Below are 25096 nucleotides of genomic sequence, written 5' to 3'. Positions count from 1 at the left end.
CCCAGAGGCCGACTCACCGAACCCCTAGGGTTCGATCGAACCCAGGTTAAGAACCACTGACCTAGACGTTGAGTCGGCGACATACATGGCGGACAATAACTGATACAGTCTGCTTTGCCTGTCCAAATGCATTCGCCGTTTTCCGTGACGGCCAGGTAATACAAAGCACACGCTATCTTTTTTATCACATCCACGGGAGCTCGCATTCTCCTTGACTCTCCTTCGACAAATGGACAAAGTTTTTCGCCATGTAGCATCACAGCTGACCCGGCCGGACATTGGAAAGTTCTCTTGCCGTCTGAGAAGTGTTGTATCCCAAATAGCTGCAATCGCTTTCTCTTAAGGTATTCATGTGTGATTTCCACAAGCGTCTGTACATGTGGAAGAAGGAGAAACACGGGCATGCCTGGATGACTCGCCTCTATATTTCCAGTGGTTAGCTGCGAGCTACGAAACCACTTTATTATGAAGCTGGCTGTGGCGCGTTCTTTCTGACGTCACTTCCAGTGTGGGCGTGGTCTTTCTGGCGTCACTTCCTCTCCGAACGCACTTTGTAAACGATCAATGAGTCCATATAAAGCTAAGTGCCGGAGTTTCAAGAATTATACATTTGTCCGAGGAAGGGGACATTAAACGCTGGTTTAGTGTGGCTGAAACAAGGCTTAGGCTAAATAATTATTCGTTTAAGGCATGGGTGTCAAACTCTGGCCCGCCGTGTAATTTCACTTGGCCCGTGAGGCGATATCAAATTAACACTAGAGCTGGCCCGCCGATTATATACAGCGGCGGTGCCACGGTACACCACTAATTCTCATACTTGCCAAACCTCCCGGGAGACTCCCAAATTTCAGTGCCCCTCCCGAGAATTGTAACGTCCCCTTTTCGTCCAGTCTAACGAGTGCTGGCTCAGTTACTTAATATGTGCGGCTTTGGCACGCACACAGAAGTGAATGCAACGCATACTTGATCTTCAGCGATACAGGTTACACTGAGGGTGCTAGTATAAAAACCTTTAACATTGTTAGAAGTATACGCCACACTGTGAATCCACACCAAACAAGAATGACAAACACATTTCGGGAGAACATCCGCAAAGTAACACAACATAAACACAACAGAACAAATACCCAGAACCCCCCCCCCCCCCCACATACACACACCTTGTAGCGTCCCGGAAGAGTTAGTGCTGCAAAGGGTTCTGGGTATTTGTTCTGTTGTGTTTATGTTGTGTTACTGTGCGGATGTTCTCCCAAAATGTGTTTGTCATTCTTGTTTGGTGTGGATTCACAGTGTGGCGTATCTTTCTAACATTGTTAAAGTTGCTTATACGGCCACTCTAAGTGTAAACTGTATCGCTGTTGATGAAGTATGCTTTGCATTTACGTGCGTGTGCGTACAGGAGCCGCTCATATCTTGTGACTGGGCGGGCACGTTGTTATAATGGATGAAAAGCGGACGTGACGTCAGCTCGTAGAGGACGTTAAAAGCAGTGCCTGTAAGGCATGTCCCCAAGACTGTGGAATACGAGCTATAATGACTGATGAACACCTTCGTTCGATAATGAAGGTTGCCTCAGCTCAAAGCCTGAGCCCCGACATTAATGAACTAGCATCCAAGAAAAGATGGCAGGGTTTGGGCACATCAGTTTAGATCAGTGTGTTGCAAACTGAGCAGTTTAAAGTCCTGAATGGTTGGTTTATTCATTATTTTATTTTCAAATTTATTAGCCTGTGGAAAAAGTTAATGTTGATATTTACCTCAGAAGGCTGCAAATAGAAAAGAGGCATTCAATTTTTATTTAAATTGTATTTGATATGCCATTGATATTTTTTAATTATTATTATTATTATTTGAAACTCGATTTTGCATGTCACTATAAAGTTATATAAATGGGTTGTACTTGTATAGCGCTTGTCTACCTTCAAGGTACTCAAAGCGCTTTGACACTACTTCCACATTTACCCATTCACACACACATTCACACACTGATGGAGGGAGCTGCCATGCAAGGCGCTAACCAGCACCCATCAGGAGCAAGGGTGAAGTGTCTTGCTCAGGACACAACGGACATGACGAGGTTGGTACTAGGTGGGGATTGAACCAGAGACCCTCGGGTCGCGCACGGCCACTCTTCCACTGCGCCACGCCGTCCCTTATATAAGCCTTGCTTGTTCAATATTTAATGCAAAACTTGTTTGGGTCCCTATCAAAAAGGTTAATTTGTTCAACCTTGGCCCGCGGCTTTGTTCAGTTTTAAATTTTGTCCCACTCTGTATTTGAGTTTGACACCCCTGGTTTAAGGGGTTAAACGACTTAGTGTAGACATATGCTGCTTTATCACCACACTGCTCCCCACCAAGAAGATTGACCCTCCTGGGGTTCCACGCGTGCAGGGTTTATAGTCCATAGTGATACCTCTATCCCCCACAGCGGGGGCAATAATGCATGACAAATGGATGCAGTGTGTAAGTGTAATAATACAGTTGGGGGGGTCTTCCTAGTCAAAATCAGTTTATTCTGACAGAATGCACAAAACAGAGCTGTTATTATGATATTTGTCTGGTTTAGCCCACTGGCATGAAGCAATATCCTCACACAACCCCTCAGTACATCTTGTTCCTCCTGCAGATAATTTTATGTTTGTGTGAGCACAGCCTGCGAAAAAGGAGAAAAGTGTTGTGATTACTGCAACGTGTTTTTCAAGTCTTAAAGAATTTCACCCGAGGGGCTGTACAATGGCTCCGTCGACGTCTCTTTGTGAGTATTCCTGTGTGTTGAGTTATCGCTCCGTCTGCTGAGGCAGACGCGCTAATATGCCGGGCTTTGTCTGAAAATGAGGCGGCGTGTAACAAAGACAAAGCTTTATTAGGCCTGACAACAGCAGATGAGTTCTCAGATGAGCCTTCATTGTATTGTAGTTTAACTCAAAGAATATTGGACTAATTTCCTCTGTGTATTCAATCAAGTTAGATTTTTTTAGTTGTTTGATGTCATGTGTGTAAAGTAGAGGCACTACATTCATTTAAGTAACTTATTGGATAAATTGTACTCGTAAGAGTAGTTTAAGGCAACATACTTTTACTTGAGTATTTTAGTGAAAAATAAACACTACTTCTACTCGGTAACAGACTTGTTGAATTATGTCCTGACTAGTGTTGTTCCCGATACCAATATTTTGGTACCGGTACTAAAATTATTTCAATACTTTTCGGTACTTTTCCAAATAAAGGGGACCACAAAAAATTGCATTATTGGCTTTTTTTAACAAAAAATATTAAGGTACATTAAACATATGTTTCTTATTGCAAGTTTGTCCTTAAATAAAATAGTGAACATACAAGACAACTTGTCTTTTATTAGTAAGTAAACAAACAAAGGCTCCTAATTGACCTGCTGATATACAGTCGCGATCAAAAGTTGACATACACTTGTAAAGAACATAATGTCATGGCTGTTTTGAGTTTCCAATCATTTCTACATCTCTTATTTTTTTTGTGATAGAGTGATTGGAGCACATATTTGTTGGTCACAAAAAACATTCATGAAGTTTGGTTCTTTTATGAATTTATTATGGGTCTACTGAAAATGTGACCAAATCTGCTGGGTCAAAAGTATACATACAGCAATGTTGATATTTGGTTACATGTCCCTTGACAAGTTTCACTGCAATAAGGCGCTTTTGGTAGCCATCCACAAGCTTCTGGCAAGCTTCTGGTTGAATTTTTGACCACCCCTCTTGACAAAATTGGTGTAGTTCAGCTAAAGGGGTTGGTTTTCTGAAATGGACTTGTTTCTTCAGCATTGTCCACACGTTTAAGTCAGGACTTTGGGAAGGCCATTCCAAAACCTTAATTGTAGCCTGATTTAGCCATTCCTTTACCATTTTTGACATGTGTTTGGGGTCATTGTCCTGTTGGAACACCCATCTGCGCCCAAGACCCAACCCCCGGGCTGATGATTTTAGGTTGTCCTGAAGAATTTGGAGGTAATCCTCTTTTTTCCTTCTCCCATTTACTCTGTGTAAAACACCAGATTCATTGGCAGAAAAAGACTTTCACGACTGCTGGCTTTGTGGCCCTTCTGTGGTCGCCCGCCTTGACAACTGCAGCGGCGTTCAACGCGTCGCCGCCACCTGACAGGGCTGGGCGACTTGCCGCCACTCTCCCGTGACTTTGAACATTGTTTTTCTTTTTTCTTTGAGATGTCTAGAGTCCGTCCCTATAGGTGGGGTACTGTGACGATCTGTCACATCAAGTCTTGTTATGTGTCCTTAGTTGGTGTTTATTTCCTGTGTAGCGCTCTTATTTTTGGTTCGTTTTCCTGCATGTCTCCCTGAGCGCTCTTTCCCGTCACCTGCCGCTGATTGGCAGCCTGGCCACACCTGGTAGTGGCTGGTAGTGGCTTCTATAAATTCCTGCCTCGCCTGTTTGTCAGGACTCTAGGATTATTTTGTGTTAAATGTCACATACTGTCTGACTCTCCTTATATGCTGTTTATGGTTTTCATGCACTTTCCTGTCCACCTTTGTGGACATTAAAAGACTCTTACCTGTACGTCGTCCTCCTGTCTCCTGCAACTACTGCAGCCGTGCGAGTCCGTGACAAGAACATTTTCAAGTGCATCGAAGGTAGAAAAAAAGAAACAGAGATTTACTTAATAAATAATAAGGAAGTGTTGAATTCAGACTCCCGAACAAAGTATGAAAGAGAATGAAGCAGGTATTACAAATTACAACGAGAATAATAAAGCGTACACAACCCTATTCACGCAGCATTTCCAAACTGATTAACAATAACTCTGTATTCCACACAACTGGCAAGATAGTCCAGAAAAATAGCAGAACAGTATCAGTCGGGGCAAGAACGAGCTTTTCCTTCGAATGTAAAACTCCTTACATCAATCCACAGAGCCTTATGAATGAACTCCGAGACATTCAAAAGTTTTGTTTTCATGATTCTCAGTTGGTAGAAGCCACAGACACCTAATGTGACATCATATAGGTCAACAAGAATTTAAATTAATGAACGGCGCTAAAAGGAACTCAGCGCCCCCCAGTGTACGGGAGGCACATGGCGTATGACCAATAGTCGTATTTGAGAGTGTGCATGGACACTTGGACTTCACACGTAGGTGTGAAAATAAAAAAAAACGAACTATTTGACAAATCAACGTAGTGACTGATCCCAATACTAAAAAAAAAACGGGTTACAAACGCTCCTAATTTGGCTGCCCATGTACGCCGCGACATATATAATACATATAAGGACACACCTGTCCCTGGTTGCCAATCAGGTTGCTTCTTACGCCTGCCCTGTTCCTCTATAAAGGGCTGGATCATCGTTGTTTTTTCGCTACGCTAACTCAACAGTCGTTAGTTTTGTGTGCACAAGTGCCATTTTTACTTAATAAAACCATCGTACTTGCACCCTGTCCCTGCATCCTGGGGTCACGCCAATAACGACAAGTCATAACACTTTTTGTGCAAAGTAAGACAAATACTACTACGTAAGTTATAGAACATTTATTATATAATTTTTTTTAACATTTTGTCTAAATAAATTAGTCATTTAAACATATTTGACCGATAAAATTTAATGTTTTACTATCAACAAATAAGACAGGTTAGTCTACAAATAGGACTCCAATCAAATAAGGCTCTACTGCACAGATGCAGTATACAATTTAGAAAGCCACACAATTTCGATATGGCACAAACATCCATCTAACAACAAAGTATGAACATCTGGACTGTTACAATCAGTGAAACTATAAACTATTTTTAGTTGGGCAGTTTGTTTCAATACTGCCGGTCACTTCTTTTTATTTTGCTGCATAAACACTGTGTGTGATCCTTCCTGAGGTGGGAAATTAGATTAAAAGTATGGAAGGAAGATGCCTTACTCCCACCCCGCATAACCAGCACTTGCACATTTACAATCCGTAGCCGGAAATTGGGAACAATTCCAGACTGTGGAAAAATTTTAAGGCCATGTCTACACTAAGTCGTTTTTCAGTTTTTGACTCGGGGACCACATTGCGTTAAAAAAATTTGGCCGGGGGCCAGGCTGTGTGTATATATATGTATATATATATATATATATATATATATATATACATATATTTTTTTTTTTTACGCAATGTGGCCCCCGAGTCAAAAACTTTGGGGACCCCTGCCTTAAACGAATACTTATTTAGCCGAAGCCTCGTTTCAGCCACACTAAACCAGCGTTTAAGGTCCCCCTCCTGATCGTTTACAAACTGAGTCCGGAGAGGAAGTGACGTCAGAAAGAACGCGCCACAGCCAGCTTCATAATAAAGCGGTTTCGTAAGTCGGTGCTAACCACTGGCAATATAGAGGCCAGTCATCCAGACAAGGCCGTGTTTCTCCTTCTTCTACATGTACAGACGCTTGTGGAAATCACACAAGAAAGTGATTGCAGCTATTTAGGATACAACACTTCTTAGACGGCAAGAGAACTTTCGAATGTCGAGGTCAGCTGTGATTCTACTTAGCGAAAAACTTCGTCTTTTTGTCGAAGGAGAGACAACGAGAATGCGAGCTCCCATGGATGTGATAAAAAAGGTAGCGTGTGCTTTGTATTACCTTGTCGTCGAGGGAAAACTACGGGAAACAGTGAATGCATAGCAGACTGTATCAGTTATTGTCCGCCATGTATGTCGTGGACTCAACGTCTAGGTCCAGACTATAAAAAGTCACCAAAAAGGAATGGACAATGAAGGTTAAGGCAAAACAGTGAGGAGTGTCCTGACCAGATATCTAGATCCCTAGTTTGATTGATGTAAAATGTTATTTATCACATTGTTTACGTGTCTAATAAAGATTTTATTAATTTATGATGTCTCAGGTGTGATTCACTACAATAGGGCCCCACAGCACACTGGATTCCAGTTAGTTGAAATACCACAACACTGGATATTGTTCAGATAAGTTACATTTAAGAATTTGCACACAAAGCAACACTGGAGGTGACTAAGACGTGTGCATTTTCCACGCATGCGTACTAGGTCGCGTTGCGCCGGCGGACGGCGGACGGAGGGGGCCTTAACGACCATTGTATGTGTGTGGACACGGATAAGGTCAGGTGTGATTTACCCTGGATAACCAAGCTCGTTGTAGCTTTGATGAGGTCATCATTCACTGTAGGACCACAGTAAATAACACCGTACCCGATATCACTGGCGGAACAAACAATGCCGACATGATCCATTATCTCAGGGGTATCGAACTTGTTTTCAATTAAGTCCACATCGCAGTTGAAATGCCAGGAAATGACGTTTACATGAAAGCTGTGCTTTCCAAACACACATCTCCACTCACTAATTTATTACATGTCAAATATCTTTTCACACTCCAAAGTGCTTGCAAGCAGTACTCGTACACGGCAGTGCTGGGAGCCCCCCCCGCCACCTCCTGAGTCCATGCATGAGCTCTAATCCTCCAATCCGCCCCCTCACACCTCAGGAGGAAAGCTGCGAATAGATGATCTTCCTGCACCGCACAAGCAGCCAGCAGCACCACACATGCTAACACGCGTGTGTGTGTGTTTGTGTGTGTGTGTGGACATTTTGCAGGGAAGGCAGCAGCAGCGAAGTGCCCATCCTGGTGGTGGGCAACAAACGGGATCTGCAGCGTCAGCGCTTCATGCCTCGCAGGGCCGTGTCGGTCCTGGTCAAGAAGACCTGGAAGTGCGGCTACGTGGAATGCTCGGCCAAGTACAACTGGCACGTGGTCCTGCTCTTCAAAGAGCTGCTGGGCATCGCCGTGGCTCGGGGCCTGCGCCAGAATCACACCTCTATCCGTCTGCAGGGGGCGCTGCAGAGGAACCGCTGCACTGTCATGTAACCCTGGGTCGGGGGGGGGAGGGGCAAAGGACTTCTTCGTGATCTAAATGGCTGGAAACAAAATACCCCGTGGCCTCCTGCTTTACTGAGCTTGATTTTTTTTCATAACGAGATTTATCCCGAGCTGCGCTGTACACGATGTCCCTCATGACCACGAGCCGGTCCCGGCATTGCATGGAGGAACCGACCGGAGGGGAAGCAGTTTTTGTGTGAGACTCAAAACGGAGAGGCAGCAATATTTGTTGAGTCTTCCTTTGGATTGCGTCCTATTCAGCGAGGAGACAACTGAACAAAAAAGAGATCATGGCAAGTTGACGTTTCTAGATCTAGGTCCTTTTTTTCTTTCCTGTCCATACTGCCCCCATGAAGAGGTTTCTTTAGACCAGGGCTGTTCAACTGAATCGTTCTAAGGGCCACTGTTTCAAAAACCTGCTTTCTCCCGTCACTATTTTGAGAACCAGCATTCTCTGCAGTGGACATTTGTTTTTGTGAGCGTTACAAATTTCGGGGAAAAAAAAAAATACAAAAGTCCACTGCAGTGGACACTCCGTCTCTTCAGGATGCGCCGTTTTGTGGACGGTCTTATTTACGTGTCTCCTCTTCGACAGCGTCTTCTCCCTGTCATCTTTGTTGTACCGCTGGTTTTTAGCGCTTCCATAGTGAGTCTAATGACAGATATAAGTTAGAACTGTACACTATTTTATATTAGAAATGGCAACAGCGAAGAATGAGTGCCCCACAACAAGAGGATAGAGAAAAAAAAGGAGCTCATTGACAACGTCGTCGACACGGACTACAATGGCGGACGTGCGCAAACTTTTGGGACTTGTGCAGATCCCAAATACACATCAGCAGGTACCATTAAGTAAAAAAGTTGGTTTTGCATAATAAGTCAAGACAAAACGCCAGATAATGCCTTCTAATAGGTGCCATTTTGGGGTCCTTATACACACACCATAACAATACTCGTATGTTGAAGCACAGTGCGTCTGACTATGGTAGTCGTAATGCTCCAACAATCCATCAAGCTGCTTCTTAGTTTACCAAAGTCGTGGTAAAACATTTTGACGGATTTTTGAGCGCCGTGTGTAATGTTCTATATTCTCAATGAAACAGCAAAGTTTTGGTCTTGCTTGTGTACGGGTACTTGCTCGTGTCATTTATTGAACAGACGTCAACCTGCTGTCCACACGTATCTCCTATGTGTGACTGCCATCTACTGGTCACACTTGTCATCACACCATGTACCAAATAAAATTGCTTCGAGGTCGGTAAGCACAACCAGAATATTTAGGGCGCCATGTTATGAGGTGCACTGTCGATTTATGAGAAAATGAAATTATTTTTAAGTGTGCGAAAAAAACGGTACTTAAATTCTGACAGAAAAAAATATATAATGCATGCAAATTCAGTTCTTAACTCAATATTATTTGATACAACAAGCAATTTCAAGCTTTATTTTTTTTGTCATTGAAAAACCATTTTCAAATTAAATTCTACACTAGCTAAACTAACATATCTGCTCACTTTCCTCTCCAATTCCAAAGCAAGTCTTCCATCAGTTTGTTGGTACATGATAATAATAATAATAATAATGAAATCAAAGGGCAATTTTGTAAGAAAAAATCAGCCCCTCCAGGATTTTGCACGCTCTTTTGTGAACGGTATGACATAAAATGCCATATTTGGCTGCAGTTCTAAAAAGTGCAGGGATTAGGCTAAAATTACATTTTTTTTTTCTGTCAGAATTTAAGTACCGTATTTTTCAGACTATAAGGCACACTTAAAAATAATATAATTTTCTCAAAAATGAGGTGCACTGTCGATTTTTGAGAAAAATTTAATTATTTGTAAGTGTGCCTTATAGTCCGAAAAATACGGTACTTAAATTCTGACAGAAAAAAAAATGCAATGCATGCAAATGCAGTTCTTAACGCAATATTATTTGATACAACAAGCAATTTCAAGCTTTATTTTTTTTGTCATTGAAAAACCATTTTCAAATTAAATTCTAACTAGCTAAACTAAAATATCTGCTCACTTTCCTCTCCAATTCCAAAGCAAGTCTTCCATCAGTTTGTTGGTACATGATAATAATAATAATGAAATCAAAGGGCAATTTTGTAAGAAAAAAATCAGCCCCTCCAGGATTTTGCGTGCTTCTTTGTGAACGGTGTGACCTAAAATGCCATATTTTGCTGCAGTTCTAAAAAGTGCAGGGATTAGGCTAAAATTAAATTGTTTTTTTCTGTCAGAATTTAAGTACCGTATTTTTCGGACTATAAGGCACACTTAAAAATTGTTTCATTTTCTCAAAAATGAGGTGTACTGTCGATTTTTGAGAAAAATAAAATTATTTTTAAGTGTGCCTAATAGTCCGAAAAATACGGTACTTAAATTCTGACAGAAAAAAAAATGTAATGCATGCAAATGCAGTTCTTAACGCAATTTTATTTGATACAACAAGCAATTTCAAGCTTTATTTTTTTGTCATTGAAACCCTTTTCAAATTAAATTCTACACTAGCTAAACTAAAATATCTGCTCACTATCCTTTCTAATTCCAAAGAAAGTCTTCCATCAGTTTGTTGGTACATGATAATAATAATAATGAAATCAAAGGGCAATTTTGTAAGAAAAAATCAGCCCCTCCAGGATTTTGCGCGCTTCTTTGTGAACGGTTTGACCTAAAATGCCATATTTGGCTGCAGTTCTAAAAAGTGCAGGGATTAGGCTAAAATGCGAGGCCTAGCAATAATTTGCTGGGATTGTTTGAATTGTCGTGAATTGTCGCAATCACAATATTGCATAATCCTGGAGGGACTGGCTGATATGAAGCGGCCCTCTGAATGCTTACGTGACTGCGATGTGGCCCACGATGAAAATAAAATGAAATGAATTTGACACCCCCGAGGAGGTTAAAATGTCAAAATGCCAATATGCTTATAATGATCTAACTTCCTCTATACACGACACGCTAGTGTTTTTATTATATTGCATTTAGGGATGTTCCGATCAGGGATTCAAGCTGCCGATTCCGATTATCCATGCATTAGATCGACCGATACCGATCAGATGTATTAACTGTCATTTTTCCAATTTAGTCATGGTAAGTGCTACTGATAGTCTACCAACATCGGCACAATATTCAAACGAGTTCCATTATATAAAGGGCGGCGTGGCTCAGATGGTAGAGCGGCCGTCCAGCACCTTGAGGGTTCCTGGTTCACGGCTTCCGTCTTGTCTCCCATTGTCTGAATGCGAATGAACGTCAGTCTCCTCCAGGGCAGCCGTGGCTACAAATGTAGCTTACCACCATCAATGTGTGAATGAACGATGGGTTCTCAGTTCTTACTGTAAAGCGCTTTGTTTAGAAAAGCTCTGTATAAATCCATTATTATTATTCCCTTTTACTACATACAATTGTTTGAGCAAAACAAAGTCATTAGTACACAACGACTAAACCTACCGTACTAGCTACTAATCACTTAAATCGATTATGTCCTTCAAGTCCTTACTTACTTACATTTGTAAACATTAACAAAATCAATTAAAAAACATTATTTTGAGCAAATAAAATAAATATCGATGATATACTTATATTACCCTTGGTGTCGACACCACCAATTTATGATCAATCCGCTCTCCTCTTATATGTACTGACTGTAACAATACTGACACACCATCAGTTTTTGTATTATCCTCTCTCTAGACTCGTATTAATCTACTTATTTCCTGTTAATAATTGTTTACTTTCTGCTGCAACGTGGTTCCATCTACACTTCTTAAACTCTCCTGAGTGCTCATTTCTTCTGTTGTTTCTAAGCAGTTAGCTTAGCTATTAGCATGTCTGCTCCTGGCTTGCTCACGGTGTGTACCTAAGATATGAAGAAAATCAGTTTATTTGCCGGATTGGCGGTGGTTATCAGTAACTTAGGGGAGCGGTCCACACTGTGGATGGAGATACATAATTAGTTGCTCGCGACTAATTAAAATAAATACAATTTTATCCAGAGGGGATTGGTGTTTGTGATCAGCATTGAAAGGCATCAATGGCAATCACGTACTTTCTCGGACGATTGATCGGCACATCACTGTTTTGATTTGCTTTTGCTGAATTTTTGGATTGAACTCGGTGGCCTGTTATGGGAGAGTTAGGGTTTGTCTCAAGAAATATTGGTTTTAGGTCAGAGTGACCCCGATGACATTCCTGGAACAGATTTGAACCACCCTGTGGCCTGTTGAATAGCCCTGGTTTAGACTAAAAGTGTTGTATAGTTGTCTTGCAGAGTAAAAACACTGCTGCAGTCCCTTATCATGATGTACTTGTAGGGCCAGCACACCCCGACCCATCCCTTTTTATCACACACACGCACACACACACACACACACACCCTCAGTGGCGGGTGAATACAATAACGCAAGGGACCGGCGGGAGGCTGCAGAACCTGAAATGAGGCGCTGCATGCGGGTTTTGTACAGCGTGTGTGTGTGTGCGTGTGTGTGTTCGTGTGTGTGTGTGTGTGTGTGTGTGTGTGTGTGTGTGTGTGTGTGTGTGTGTGTGTGTGTGTGTGTGTGTGTGTGTGTGTGTTCTTGTATTTCCACCCTTCTTGAGACATCAACAAGGAAAAGTGCCTTCCATATGAGGACCGGTGAACAAGTTTGGACATAAATCATGGTCCCAATACGGAAAACCATTGCATCTAATAGAGAGCCAAATACTAGATTCTGTGAACATTGCTCCAAAGTCAGGATTTTTTTTGTTGATTTAATGTGCATACAAAAGTAAACGTTGACAGGTGCAAAGGCAGCAATATGTGACAAAACAAGACGGCAGCTAAAGAAGGACTTCCCTATTCATCCCCGAAAAAACCCACCAGGTGAACAGCTGATTTTACGACTTCCGGTGCTGACGTAAGACAACCCGCGTCCCGTATGTGACCGTAGGATGAACAAATACAGTACAGTACTAAGACTATAGTGGCCATTAACAGTTAACTTTTACAGCTGGGTTGCCCAAAGTGCGGCACAGGGGCCATCTGTGGTCCGTGACTCATTTGTCATCGGCCTTAAGCACATTACAAAAAACTAAAATATAGAGATCTCATTTGCACCCCTGGTGGTGAAATCTATCAAAATTAGGGTGGTCCCAAAAAGGAGGGATTTTTCAAATTGACAGTCTGTCGGTTTTAAAAGTGCTCCCCCTCTGGTCAACAAATTAAATAACAAGTGTGTATAAAAAATTTAAGTGCTCCCCCGCTGACCAACATATGAAATAACAAGTGTGTGTAAAAAATTGAAATGCGCCCCCTTTGGCCAAAATTAATAAAAGAAAATTAAAAATGTATTTATATAGAGACATACTGTAATAACTTGAAGAAAATAATGAAGATTAAAAACCAATTACAAACAAAAAATTCAAAAAATTATTAACTCAAAGCAGTCTTTTTCTCACAATGTGTCGACTTTTTTCGTATAAAATTGGGAACAATTTCTCACAATCTTTCTGTTTCTGTAATATTGCAATATTTTCTCGTAAAATCATTACTTTTTAATGCAAAATGGTGACATTTGTCATATAAATGATTCCCGGGCGCGGCCACCGCTGCTGCTCACTGCTCCCCTCACCTCCCAGGTGGTGATCAAGGGTGATGGGTCAAATGCAGAGAATAATTTCGCCACACCTAGCGTGTGTGTGACAATCATTGGCACTTTAACTTTAACTTTAAAATTCTGACTTTTATCACAATATTGCCAATTTTTTGGTTGTTCTTGTAAAACAGTGAAATTTTTTTGCGTACAATTATGACTTTAGTCATAATTTTGCCAAGTAAAATTCCGATTATTATTATAAAATTTGAACGTTTTCTTATAAGATTGTGACTTTTGTAGAGTAAAATTACAACTCTTTTCATTAAATTGCCAAGATTTTAAGCTTTCCTCGTAAAATTGCGACTGTCATTGAGTAAAATTCCAACTTTTATCATAATATTGCACAATTTTTCTTGTAAAATTTTGATTTGCGTTGAGTAAAATAACGACTTTTATCATAACACTAGAGGTAGGAATTTTTCGGAGGTCGCAAGAAGGTAACAAACACAAGTGTGTGTGTGTGTGTGTGTGTGTGTGTGTGTGTGTGTGTGTGTGTGTGTGTGTGTGTGTGTGTGTGTGTGTGTGTGTGTGTGTGTGTGTGTGTGTGTGTGTGTGTGAAGAAGACAGAGGCAGGCTTGATCACTGACATTCAAACAAAGGACAGAAGGAGCAAAATGAGAGACAGATGTTGGAAGGAGCAATAATTCCCGCAGAGGTGCCGAGCCACCGCTGGGTTATGATAAAAATGCCACCCAAACATTCAAATCCAGTCATTCCCACTTTAAAATGCTGCAGCAGACTTCAACCAAACAAACCCGCACGTGTGCTGCAGACACACAGAACCTTAATAAAGCTTTTCTGAGCAGGATCACAAAGGTCATCATGTGAGATGTACGGCCGCACTCAATAGACGACTGGAGAGGGATTTATAGGATAATTACCTTGCATGCTGTGGTTGGTACTAGCTCCAACAGGTCAGGTTTTAATTGCACTGATGTGAAAATGTGATATTGTGACTGTTTTGTAACACGTGCTTTTTTCTGACGCCGCAGAGTGGAGTGAATGTGGTGGTTTTACACTGGCATGTGAGGAGCACAAGCTTCAAGATGTAGTGTTCACCCTTCTAGATGACATCTAGATGGCTGTTTTAGTAGTTTTGGTTTTCTATAGATATATAAATAGTAAAAAGATGTAGCAGCAACCCAGTGTAGCATGATCAGATTGTCTGTGTTTCCAAATAAAAAGGGCTACAGTTTGTTTTTTGTTTTTTTTATCAGACTTGTATTTATTTTCCTGTGCTAGTATTGTATTGTTTTGAAATGTGATGGATTAAATGCATTTGTGAACAGTAACCTTACGTTGACTTCTCATTGCCTCTCATTTGTTATGACAATACTGCTATCTAGTGGTAGAGCAACGTTATTAGTGGGCCCTAATTGGATTTAGAATGTAATCGTGCTCTTTTTATATAATCGATTTTTAGCACAGGTCATTAATTGTAGTAGGTAGTGTGCAAACTGGTGTACAGTCTCTTTTTGCAGTGATTATGGTCAACAACACCACGATCCTTTACTAGTTTTTACAGATATTAAAATATATCACCACTAAAAAATGTCAAAGCAAAACTTTTGTTTTTGCTTCCATCTTTCAAAGATCTTTCTTTGAAGATCCAACACATTTTCAATTTATACAAAAAGTCTATTTTTCTCAAATAGCTTTGACTAATCGGTTACTAAATCTAAAGCGCCCCCCAGACCGGCGGCAGCGAACAGCTGCAATCTGCACGCCGGCAATCTGCACGCCTGGAGCTGATGATCAGACCTGCCTTCAAAAGCCTGCACAACCTGCCATCCCTCGCCGGAACATAACCTTGTGTTGGCGTACAGTAAGCGATCCACTTGCTTGATGCAATCTTGCTCTCTCTCTGTGTTTCTCTTCCCCCGTCATTTTTTGATTGTCACCTGTCATCCTTGTCGATCCTACTGCAGCCCTCCGTTCCCGCGTAGACGTTGCTGTGTGTCTTGTCAATCCTTGTTCTTCCCCTGCTTACCAGACTGCCTCTTGGATTTCGACCCCTCGCTTTGGACACGGACCTGTTGACGCCCCGCTTAGCCCTCGACTTCCTGCTCGCCTCACGACCTCCGAACTCTGCCTTGTCCTCCTAATCGTCCGCCTCTCACTCATCACTTCTGGTAAACACTCAGCAATAAATTCCTACACATAGTCTTACACCATACACCCCTTTGGGCTTTGTCACACTCCATTCCTTTGTTGTTTAATTAAATTATATTGTTCATTACTTATTATCCACACACTAGGGCCAATGAGTGAGTGTGAATGTTGTCTGTCTATCTGTGTTGGCCCTGCGATGAAGTGGCGACTTGTCCAGGGTGTACCCCGCCTTCCGCCCGATTGTAGCTGAGATAGGCTCCAGCGCCCCCCGCGACCCCGAAGGGAATAAGCGGTAGAAAATGGATGGATGGATGGATTACTTATTATATTATATCGTGTGTGTGTATATGTGTGTGTGTGTGTATATATATATATATATATATATATATATATATATATATATTGCCCCCTTGTGGTTCGGTGCCGTCACAACTCCCTCCTCCAACCATAACAACTTTTCCTTTTCCAAAATAATCCATCCACCTCACAGATGTGGTATATAGCCATGCTGATTAGACTGCAGGATTATTACATAGATGGTCACTCTTAAACAGCCGCTTGTAAATGTGCCGTTTTACTGCATTGGGGGCACTGAGGGGGTCAGAAAACCACCACTTGAATTCAAATGCGACATGTGTCCTTTGCATTTTTGATCAGGTTGTGGAATGTTAGTCCACTCCTCTTCAAAGACTTAGCGAAGTTAGTGAATAACGTCAGCAACTCTCAAACACCCTAAACATGCTCAATGGGTGACATTTTTGGTGATGGACATGAAAGAACAACACTGTTTTCAGCTTCCGGGAATTGTGCACAGATCACTGCGACATGAGGCTGTGTATTATCATGCTGCAAAATTTGGCTGTGCATTGCCATGTTGCAACATGGGGTTGTGCATGATGTTGCAACATGGGGCTGTACATTATCATGCAGCACCATGGGGCCGTGCATTATCCTGTTACAACACAAGGCTGTGCATTATGATGTTACAACATGAGGTTGCGTATTATCTTGCTGCAACATGGGGCTGTACATCATCATGTTACAACATGGGGCTGTGCATAATCATGTTAATAGATGGGGCTGTAAAATATCATGCAGCACAATGGGGCCGTGACTTATGTTTGTAATCTGAGGCCGTGCATTATCATTCTGCAACATGCGGCTGTGCATTATCATGCAGCACCATGGGGCCGTGTATTATCCTGGTACAACACAATGCCTTGTATTATCATGTTACAACATGAGGTTGAGTATTAATATGCTCCAACATGGGGCTGTACATCATCATGTTACATAATCATGTTAATAGATGGGGCTGTACAATGTCATGTAGCATAATGGGGCCACGCCTTATCCTGTTACAACCTTAGGCCGTGCATTATCATTCTGCAACATGCGGCTGTGAATTATCATGCAGCACCATGGGGCAGTGCATCATCCTGTTACAACACAAGGCCTTGCAATATCATGTTACAACATGAGGATGTGTATTATTATGCTGCAACATCGGGCTGTACATCATCATTTTACAACATGGGGCTGTGCATAATCATGTTAATAGATTGGGCTGTACAATATCATGCAGCATAATGGGGCCGCGCCTTATCCTGTTACAACCTTAGGCCGTGCATTATCATTCTGCAACATGCGGCTGTGAATTATCATGTAGCCCCATGGGGCCGTGCTTCATCTTGTTACAACATGAGGCTGTGCATTAACATGTTACAACATGAGGTTGTGTAATACTATGCTGCAACATGGGGCTGTAAATCATCATGTTACAACATGGGGCTGTACAATATCATGCAGCATAATGGGGCCGTGCCTTATCATGTTACAACCTTAGGCCGTGCATTATCATTCTGCAACATGCGGCTGTGAATTATCATGCAGCACCATGGGGCCGTGCATCATCCTGTTACAACATGAGGCCGTGCATTCATGCTGCAACATGGGGCCATGCAATATTATGTTACAATGTAGGGCTATACATTATCATGCAGCTACATGCGGCTGTGCATTATTATGTTGCAATGGCGTCAGCCTCTCTGCATTCATAATGCCATCAACAAAATTAACCTGTGTTCGTTGTGTTCATAACATACCATAACTCCACCGACACCATGGGCCCCTCCTGCCATCATCAAACTGCTTACCCACATGATGCCATATATGTTATATTTAACTACTTTGTTTTGGGGGCCACTTTTCCACAAAGCTATAGACTGGGGGTTGCTGTAAGGACCTTTTGCAAAAAAGCTAGTCAAAGATCCTCTCTATGACATTACTGTGGTGGTTTGCGGGATCTTCTGCAAAAATGGGAGTCTTTCACAAGTGTTTTGAACTCACAGTCCACCAAAATCAAATGAAAAAGAGAGGGCACAACATGGAACCTTGAGGAACACCACTAGTATAACTAAAGACATTGAACAAATGACTACTGACTGCATGTGAAGTTAAAGGCCTACTGAAACCCACTACAACCAACCACGCAGTCTGATAGTTGATGAAATCTTAACATTGCAACACATGCCAATACGGCCGGGTTAGCTTACTAAAGTGCAATTTTAAATTTTGAGCGAAATATCCTGCTGAAAACGTCTCGGTATGATGACGTCAGCGTGTGACGTCACGGATTATGGAGGACATTTTGGGACAGCATGGTGGCCAGCTATTAAGTCGTCTGTTTTCATCGCAAAATTCCACAGTATTCTGGACATCTGTGTTGGTGAATCTTTTGCAATTTGTTCAATGAACAATGGAGACAGCAAAGAAGAAAGCTGTAGGTGGGAAGCGGTGTATTGCGGCCGTTTGCAGCAACAACACAAACACAGCCGGTGTTTCATTGTTTACATTCCCGAAAGATGACAGTCAAGCTTTACCATTAGCCTGTGGAGAACTGGGACAACAGAGACTCTTACCAGGAGGACTTTGAGTTGGATACGCAGACGCGGTACCGTGAGTACGCATGCAGCTGCGGCTTCCAAACATTTGATCGCTTGTCCGTACGTGCGTGCCGCTATGTGCATGTCACGTACGTAACTTTGGGGACTTTGGGGAAATATATGTGCTGTATGAACTTTGGGGAGGTGAACGGTACTTTGGGCTGTGGGATTGAGTGTGTTGTGCAGGTGTTTGAGTTGTATTGGCGGGTTATATGGACGGGAGGGAGGAGGTGTTTGTTATGCGGGATTAATTTGTGGCATATTAAATATAAGCCTGGTTGTGTTGTGGCTAATAGAGTATATATATGTCTTGTGTTTATTTACTGTTTTAGTCATTCCCAGCTGAATATCAGGTCCCACCCGCCTCTCACAGCATCTTCCCTATCTGAATCGCTCCCACTGCCCTCTAGTCCTTCACTCTCACTTTCCTCATCCACGAATCTTTCATCCTCGCTCAAATTAATGGGGAACTCGTCGCTTTCTCTGTCCGAATCGCTCTCGCTGCTGGTGGCCATGATTGTAAACTATGTGCGGATGTGAGGAGCTCCACAACCTGTGACGTCACGCGCATATCGTCTGCTACTTCCGGTACAGGCAAGGCTTTTTTTATCAGCGACTAAAAGTTGCGAACTTTATTGTCGATGTTCTCTACTAAATCCTTTCAGCAAAAATATGGCAATATCGCGAAATGCTCAAGTATGACACATAGAATGGACCTGCTATCCCCGTTTAAATAAGAAAATTGCATTTCAGTAGGCCTTTAACAAGTTGGTTAGTTACATGAATCACATTATGAAACAAATGAATGAGTGTCAAAAAGGAGAGAACTTAAAGGGGTGCCTGACAAACACCTCAGCATCTTGAGGAGACGTTTGGGGCCCCTGAGAAACATGCTCAGTCCACCCCTGTGCAGTTGCAGTCAACATTATTCCACCCTCATTGTACATTTTGTTTATTTGTATAGAGTTTGTAAACTCAAATTTTCCCCCCAAAATGGCACTGCTGCAGGCACGTGCACACATAGGGCCCTATGGGTGCTTGAGCCCCTGCCCTTTTTTGCCTCGTCTTAAAAAGTGCCCTCTGCCTGTGTGTGTGTTTTTTTTTCTTTTTTTTTTCTTTAAGTAACATTAATAAATTCCTGTCAGGGATGAAGAAAAAAACAGCGGTACAAAAACTCCACGTTTTCTTGTAATACCGGGTTGTTTGAGCCTGCCGCTTCCGCCGGAGAGAGAGAGAGAGGGCGAGTGAGTGAGTAAGTGAGAGGAGATAGCCAAGTGCGCCCCTGAGGAGACGTCACGTGACAGTGGGGCAACTTGAACCTGTGAGTTATGGTCTAGTCGCCGTCCACTTATTCAGCATTTAATATGGGTAATATTTCAGAAAAACGCTGTATTATTCTATTATTCAATGTGTCAGCTTCTGTTTTTGCCGGACGTCGGAGCACGGCGCATCAATTGAGCACAGAGCAGAGCGGATCGTGCGGGACAGGAAGTAGTGTACAAAATACAAAATAAAACACCGGGTTAATTTTCAAAATAAAATGCACTGTGTTTTTACGGCGGATCACATTTCTCTCACAGTAGAGGTTTAGATATAAAGTTTATTGTGACTTTGCTATTACTGTGTGGGTTAACAAAATAATAATAATAACAATAATAAGAAGAAGAATAATGATTATAATAATAACAATAATAATAATAATTATTATTATAATTAATAATAATAATTTCAGAATTCTGGGGATATAAGATGTAGGTTATCTGTTAGGAATATTACCATCTGTATTTAAACTTGATTCATGTTGATTATGCCTGCAGCACAATGCCAAAAAAAGAAAGGATAGAGAAAAGGAAGGAGAAGCAGCTAAGGGTAGCAGACCTCTTAATGCATGGCTAAAACCAAGTACTAGCACCATGGAAGCCCTGAATTTACATTGAGGAGCATATTTGGGTATGGGTGGCCTCCATTCTACAGCCCTCTACTGGCCCCTGGTCCATATTTTTGGGCCTGTATTGCATTTCAGTTGTTTAGTCTGAGCATTACGTGAGAAAGACCATAAGTTACAACTTGATGGTGTTTTCATCAAGTTAAGGGAAGAAGGACAGATTTTCACATTGAAGTTTTTTCCATTTGGGTATTTATTTTTGTATTTTTTTTCAAAGTTCATGTTGCACTGTTCAATGTTCAATATTAAAGTGCTTATCTTTAACAATAAATAGCCTAATAATAAACCAGTTTTTTGTTGCTTTTCATGTCTTCCAAGCCTATGATAATGTGAATTAACTCATTATGACAATAATTTGTTGACACAAAAGAAATGGCAATCACTTTTACCTACAAAGGACACACAGCTAAGTAGTTAGCTTCCTATTAGCAAATTTAATTTTACATTAATTTCCATATTGTGTAAAGGACCAAAAAAAAATGTCCTGCCCTTTTCTGACTTTGAGCCCCTGCCCCTCTATAATCATGTGCACGTCCCTGCACTGCTGTAGTGGCTGCTGGTTGCAGGAGCTTTGTTCTCTTGTGTGTCCTTTGTGTTCTTGATGTTTCCTTCTTGTTTTCATGTGTTTTTTTTACCTTTAGTTCGGGCCCAGTTGGGACTGCGCAACAAGGGGTGGAACTTTTGTGACTTTTCTTTGGGTGGACTTTTAGATCTGCCTTTTGGCCATGGCCGTGTTTGCACCGGACACCAGCTGTTGGCTCTCTGCCAAAACAGAGTCCGCAGGGAGAGAGCGGAGGAAATGGAGAAAGCAGTGAGCGTCGAGATGGACGAGCTTCAAGGAGCCCTGGCTGCATGTATCGGACACTTCAGACTCCTTGGACGGATTCTCGCTCCTCCGCGCGAACCGGACATTGGCCGAGAGCTAGTGAGAGTTTGCTCTCTTGGTTCCTTTGTTGGGTCTGTTCCTGTCTCTGGCCGTGCTGCCCTCCGCCCCAGCAGACAATGGTGTGGAGCTCCGCAAAGGCCACCGTGGTGCATGTGGGTGTGGGAATGGTGTTTTTGTTATGTTGTCTATGCACGGTGCAATCGGATGCACGTAATATGTATTATTTATTGCTCATTTTCTGTTTTCACATTTTGTTTGACTTTGTTGCTGTATGTAGAAATGGCATCGTTGGGATGGCAGCTGAGCTCTTTTTTCCTTTATGTTCAATCTTGTTTTCATGTGTATTTTACCTTATATTTTGTAGACTTGTATCTGCACTGCAACCACATAATTTCCCCATTGTGTGATGAATAAAGTCCATCCTATATAAAACCAACAAAATATATCAAATAGTTTTCTATAGAAATAGCTGAACACAGCTACTGTTTTTCAAAGTGTCTATCTGTTGAAATGTTGTACATTTGGACAATAAATTACATACAACTGTTGTACACATACCACTAGTGCAGGGGTCGGCAACCCAAACTGACATTTATTGACGAATGATATTTACCTGCTCAGTGGCCTTGTGGTTAGAGTGTCCGCCCTGAGATCGGTAGGTCGTGAGTTCATACCAAAGACTATAAAAATGGGACCCATTACCTCCCTGCTTGGCACTCAGCATCAAGGGTTGGAATCGGGGCTTAAATCAACAAAATGATTACCGAGCGCGGCCACCCGCTGCTGCTCGCTGCTTCCCTCACCTCCCAGGGGGTGGAACAAGGGGATGGGTCAAATGCAGAGGGTAATTTCACCACACCTAGTGTGTCTGTGACAATCATTATACTTTAACTTAACATATAACATACCCTTTGCCCCCGGTGCCACTCACACCGGTGAATTGAATGATGAATGATAAGTGGTGGTCGGAGGGGCCGTTGGCGCAAATTGCAGCCACGCTTCCGTCAGTCTACCCCAAGGCAGCTGTGGCTATGAAAGTAGCTTACCACCACCTGGTGTGAATGAATGATGGGTTCTACATGTAAAGCGACTTTGGGTACTTAGAAAAGCGCTATATAAATCCCAGGTATTAAGCTAAAAATGTTATGACAGACCCCCTTAAAAAACGGAATGTCATTTTAAATGTTTTACTGAATGAGACACCCAGAATGTACATGAATATAAAGAATGTGGGATTTACGATATTAACTATGGAGGATAAAACACTGAATATTGACAACATATGAACGTCACCCCCCCCTCACCCCCCTCCATCCACATATTTTACAATCAAGCGAAACACAACAAAAATGCAACAAACACGGCGAAATATGAATGCGAAGGGTAAAAAAAAAAAAAAAAACTACAATCTGACATAATATCACTTTTCTTGTAGAACTTTGTTGTAAAAATCTCCTTCAACGTCTGTCCCTGACACCCACATTTCAGGCTCTGGAAACATTCTGTGGAAACGCTCCCCACCCACACTGCTTGGTGCCTCGTCTGAGCTGCTGTGACTTACATTACCATAGTAACTAATTAGATTACCATAGTAAGTAGTATTTAATTCAAAAGCGCAGATTCTAACCATTTAAATACTTTGTATAGTTGAAGACTTCCGGTCATTAGAAAACATCACTGCACATCATAATGGCGGCTACACTTTCCATCTTAAAGATCTAAAAAAATATTTGGGAATGTCCTGAGGGCCAGATTGAAACGCTTAACTGCCGCATGTGGCCCCCGGGCCTTAAATTGCCCAGGTCTGCACTAGGGTCAATTTAGTGTTGCCAATCAACCTATCCCCAGGTGCATGTCTTTGGAGGTGGGAGGAAGCCGCCCGGAGTACCCGGAGGGAACCCACGCAGTCACGGGGAGAACATGCAAACTCCACACAGAAAGATCCCGAGCCCGGGATTGAACTCAGGACTACTCAGGACCTTCGTATTGTGAGGCCAGGGGCGCCGAAAAGGGGGGGTAAAGGAGACGGATTCTAGGGGCCCATGATGGAGGGGGGCCCAGAGAGGCCCCTAATGATGATGAAATTATAATACAGAAAAAATAATGACACTGTGTTGGGGGCCCTGTAAAGATTCTTTTCATGGGGCCCAAAATCCTTAGTGGCGCCCCTGTGTGAGGCACATTCACTAACCCCTGTTCCACCGTGCTGCCCTTGCTCTACTTCTACAATTCTAAAAAAAAAAATTAAATTTTTTTTTTCTCCAGGATTTCAGTTCAACTTCAGCATTGGAGCATTCTCACGGAAATCCTTCAGGAATTGCCTCATCTAGTTGATGAATGATATTTAATGTAAGTGTGGACTTTATGTAAGACCACCCCCCTTCCATCCAGTGCAGCTAGACGTGGCTCCCCTGCAGTCCGCATCAGCTCAAGTGTCTCATCGCTTCCTCCCCGTCACCATCATGTGAAAAAAAAAAAAAAAAAGGGTTTGCTCTTCCTCCCGGATCCTCCCCTCCCGCTTCGCCCTTTCCGTCAGCGCGGACGTGCTCGCCTGTCTCTCCAGGGGGGGTGTGGTGTCCCTGCCGCCGACTAACCCAGCCCGCAGGCTCGGCGTGAGGCTGAGCAGAGGATGAGTGAGCAGGGGAAGAGCTCGGCATCCGCCTCCGCCGCGGCCCCGCCGCCAGGCTCGGATACTTACAAAGGTTGGCTTTTTAAATGGACCAACTACCTGAAAGGCTACCAGCGGCGATGGTTCGTCCTCAGCAACGGCCTACTGTCTTATTACAGGTAAACAATGCATACATCAATATTAGTAATGGTCACGTCGCGGCGTATTTGCGTGACGTCACTACAGCTGGACACTGGCTAGCAGGCTAACCGTCGCTGTCAGACACAGCAACACAACGTTTCGCTTGAAGCGACACATGTTTTAGCAATGGCGACAGCACACCCTTTAGCAACATTGTACCAACTACAATTGGTGTGTGTGTGTGTGTGTGTGTGTGTGTGTGTGTGTGTGTGTGTTAGAGGAAGTCCGGTCAACATGGATGACGACGTCAGCGAGCTAACTAAGCTAGCTTGTTTGGTTCTGCTGGGGGTGCGTGAACCCAAGTGACATTTCTATTGTTTACATGTGGACACCTGTGTACTTTAATGTGGTGTTTACATATGGACACCTGTTTACTTTAATGTGTTGTTTACATGTGGACACCTGTTTACTTTAATGTGGTGTTTACATGTGGACACCTGTGTACTTTAATGTGGTGTTTACATGTGGACACCTGTTTACTTGAATGTGGTGTTTACATGTGGACACCTGTTTACTTGAATGTATTGTTTACATGTGGACACCTGTTTACTTGAATGTATTGTTTACATGTGGACACCTGTTTACTTGAATGTGTTGTTTACATGTGGACACCTGTTTACTTTAATGTGGTGTTTACATGTGGACACCTGTATACTTGAATGTGTTGTTTACATGTGGACACCTGTTTACTTGAATGTGTTGTTTACATGTGGACACCTGTTTACTTGAATGTGTTGTTTACATGTGGACACCTGTTTACTTGAATGTGGTGTTTACATGTGGACACCTGTTTACTTGAATGTGGTGTTTACATGTGGACACCTGTTTACTTTAATGTGTTGTTTACATGTGGACACCTGTTTACTTGAATGTGGTGTTTACATG

At 42.3% G+C, this 25096-nt stretch overlaps 2 protein-coding genes across 3 annotated transcripts in view; both read left to right on the top strand.

Moving 5' to 3' along the window:
* The window catches only part of rasl10a (RAS-like, family 10, member A), a 79590-nt gene extending 66426 nt beyond the window's left edge, over window positions 1-13164 (top strand). Inside the window, exon 4 of the mRNA XM_061986334.2 lies at window positions 7594-13164. Coding sequence (XP_061842318.1) covers window positions 7594-7864 — 271 coding nt within the window. The 3' untranslated portion in view covers window positions 7865-13164. The remainder of the gene's footprint in view (window positions 1-7593) is intronic.
* Window positions 13165-23830: 10666 nt separating this feature from the next.
* osbp2b (oxysterol binding protein 2b) overlaps window positions 23831-25096 on the top strand; it is an 81056-nt gene continuing 79790 nt past the window's right edge. For both annotated transcript variants that reach the window (XM_061986331.1, XM_061986330.1), the window contains exon 1: window positions 23831-24189. In XM_061986331.1, the coding sequence (XP_061842315.1) occupies window positions 24032-24189 (158 nt within the window). In that variant the 5' untranslated portion in view covers window positions 23831-24031. The remainder of the gene's footprint in view (window positions 24190-25096) is intronic.

Source organism: Nerophis lumbriciformis, linkage group LG12, assembly GCF_033978685.3.
Source record: "Nerophis lumbriciformis linkage group LG12, RoL_Nlum_v2.1, whole genome shotgun sequence".
Lineage (NCBI taxonomy): Eukaryota > Metazoa > Chordata > Actinopteri > Syngnathiformes > Syngnathidae > Nerophis > Nerophis lumbriciformis.
Note: the sequence above shows the minus strand (reverse complement) of the source record. Positions and strands in the feature narration are given on the sequence as shown.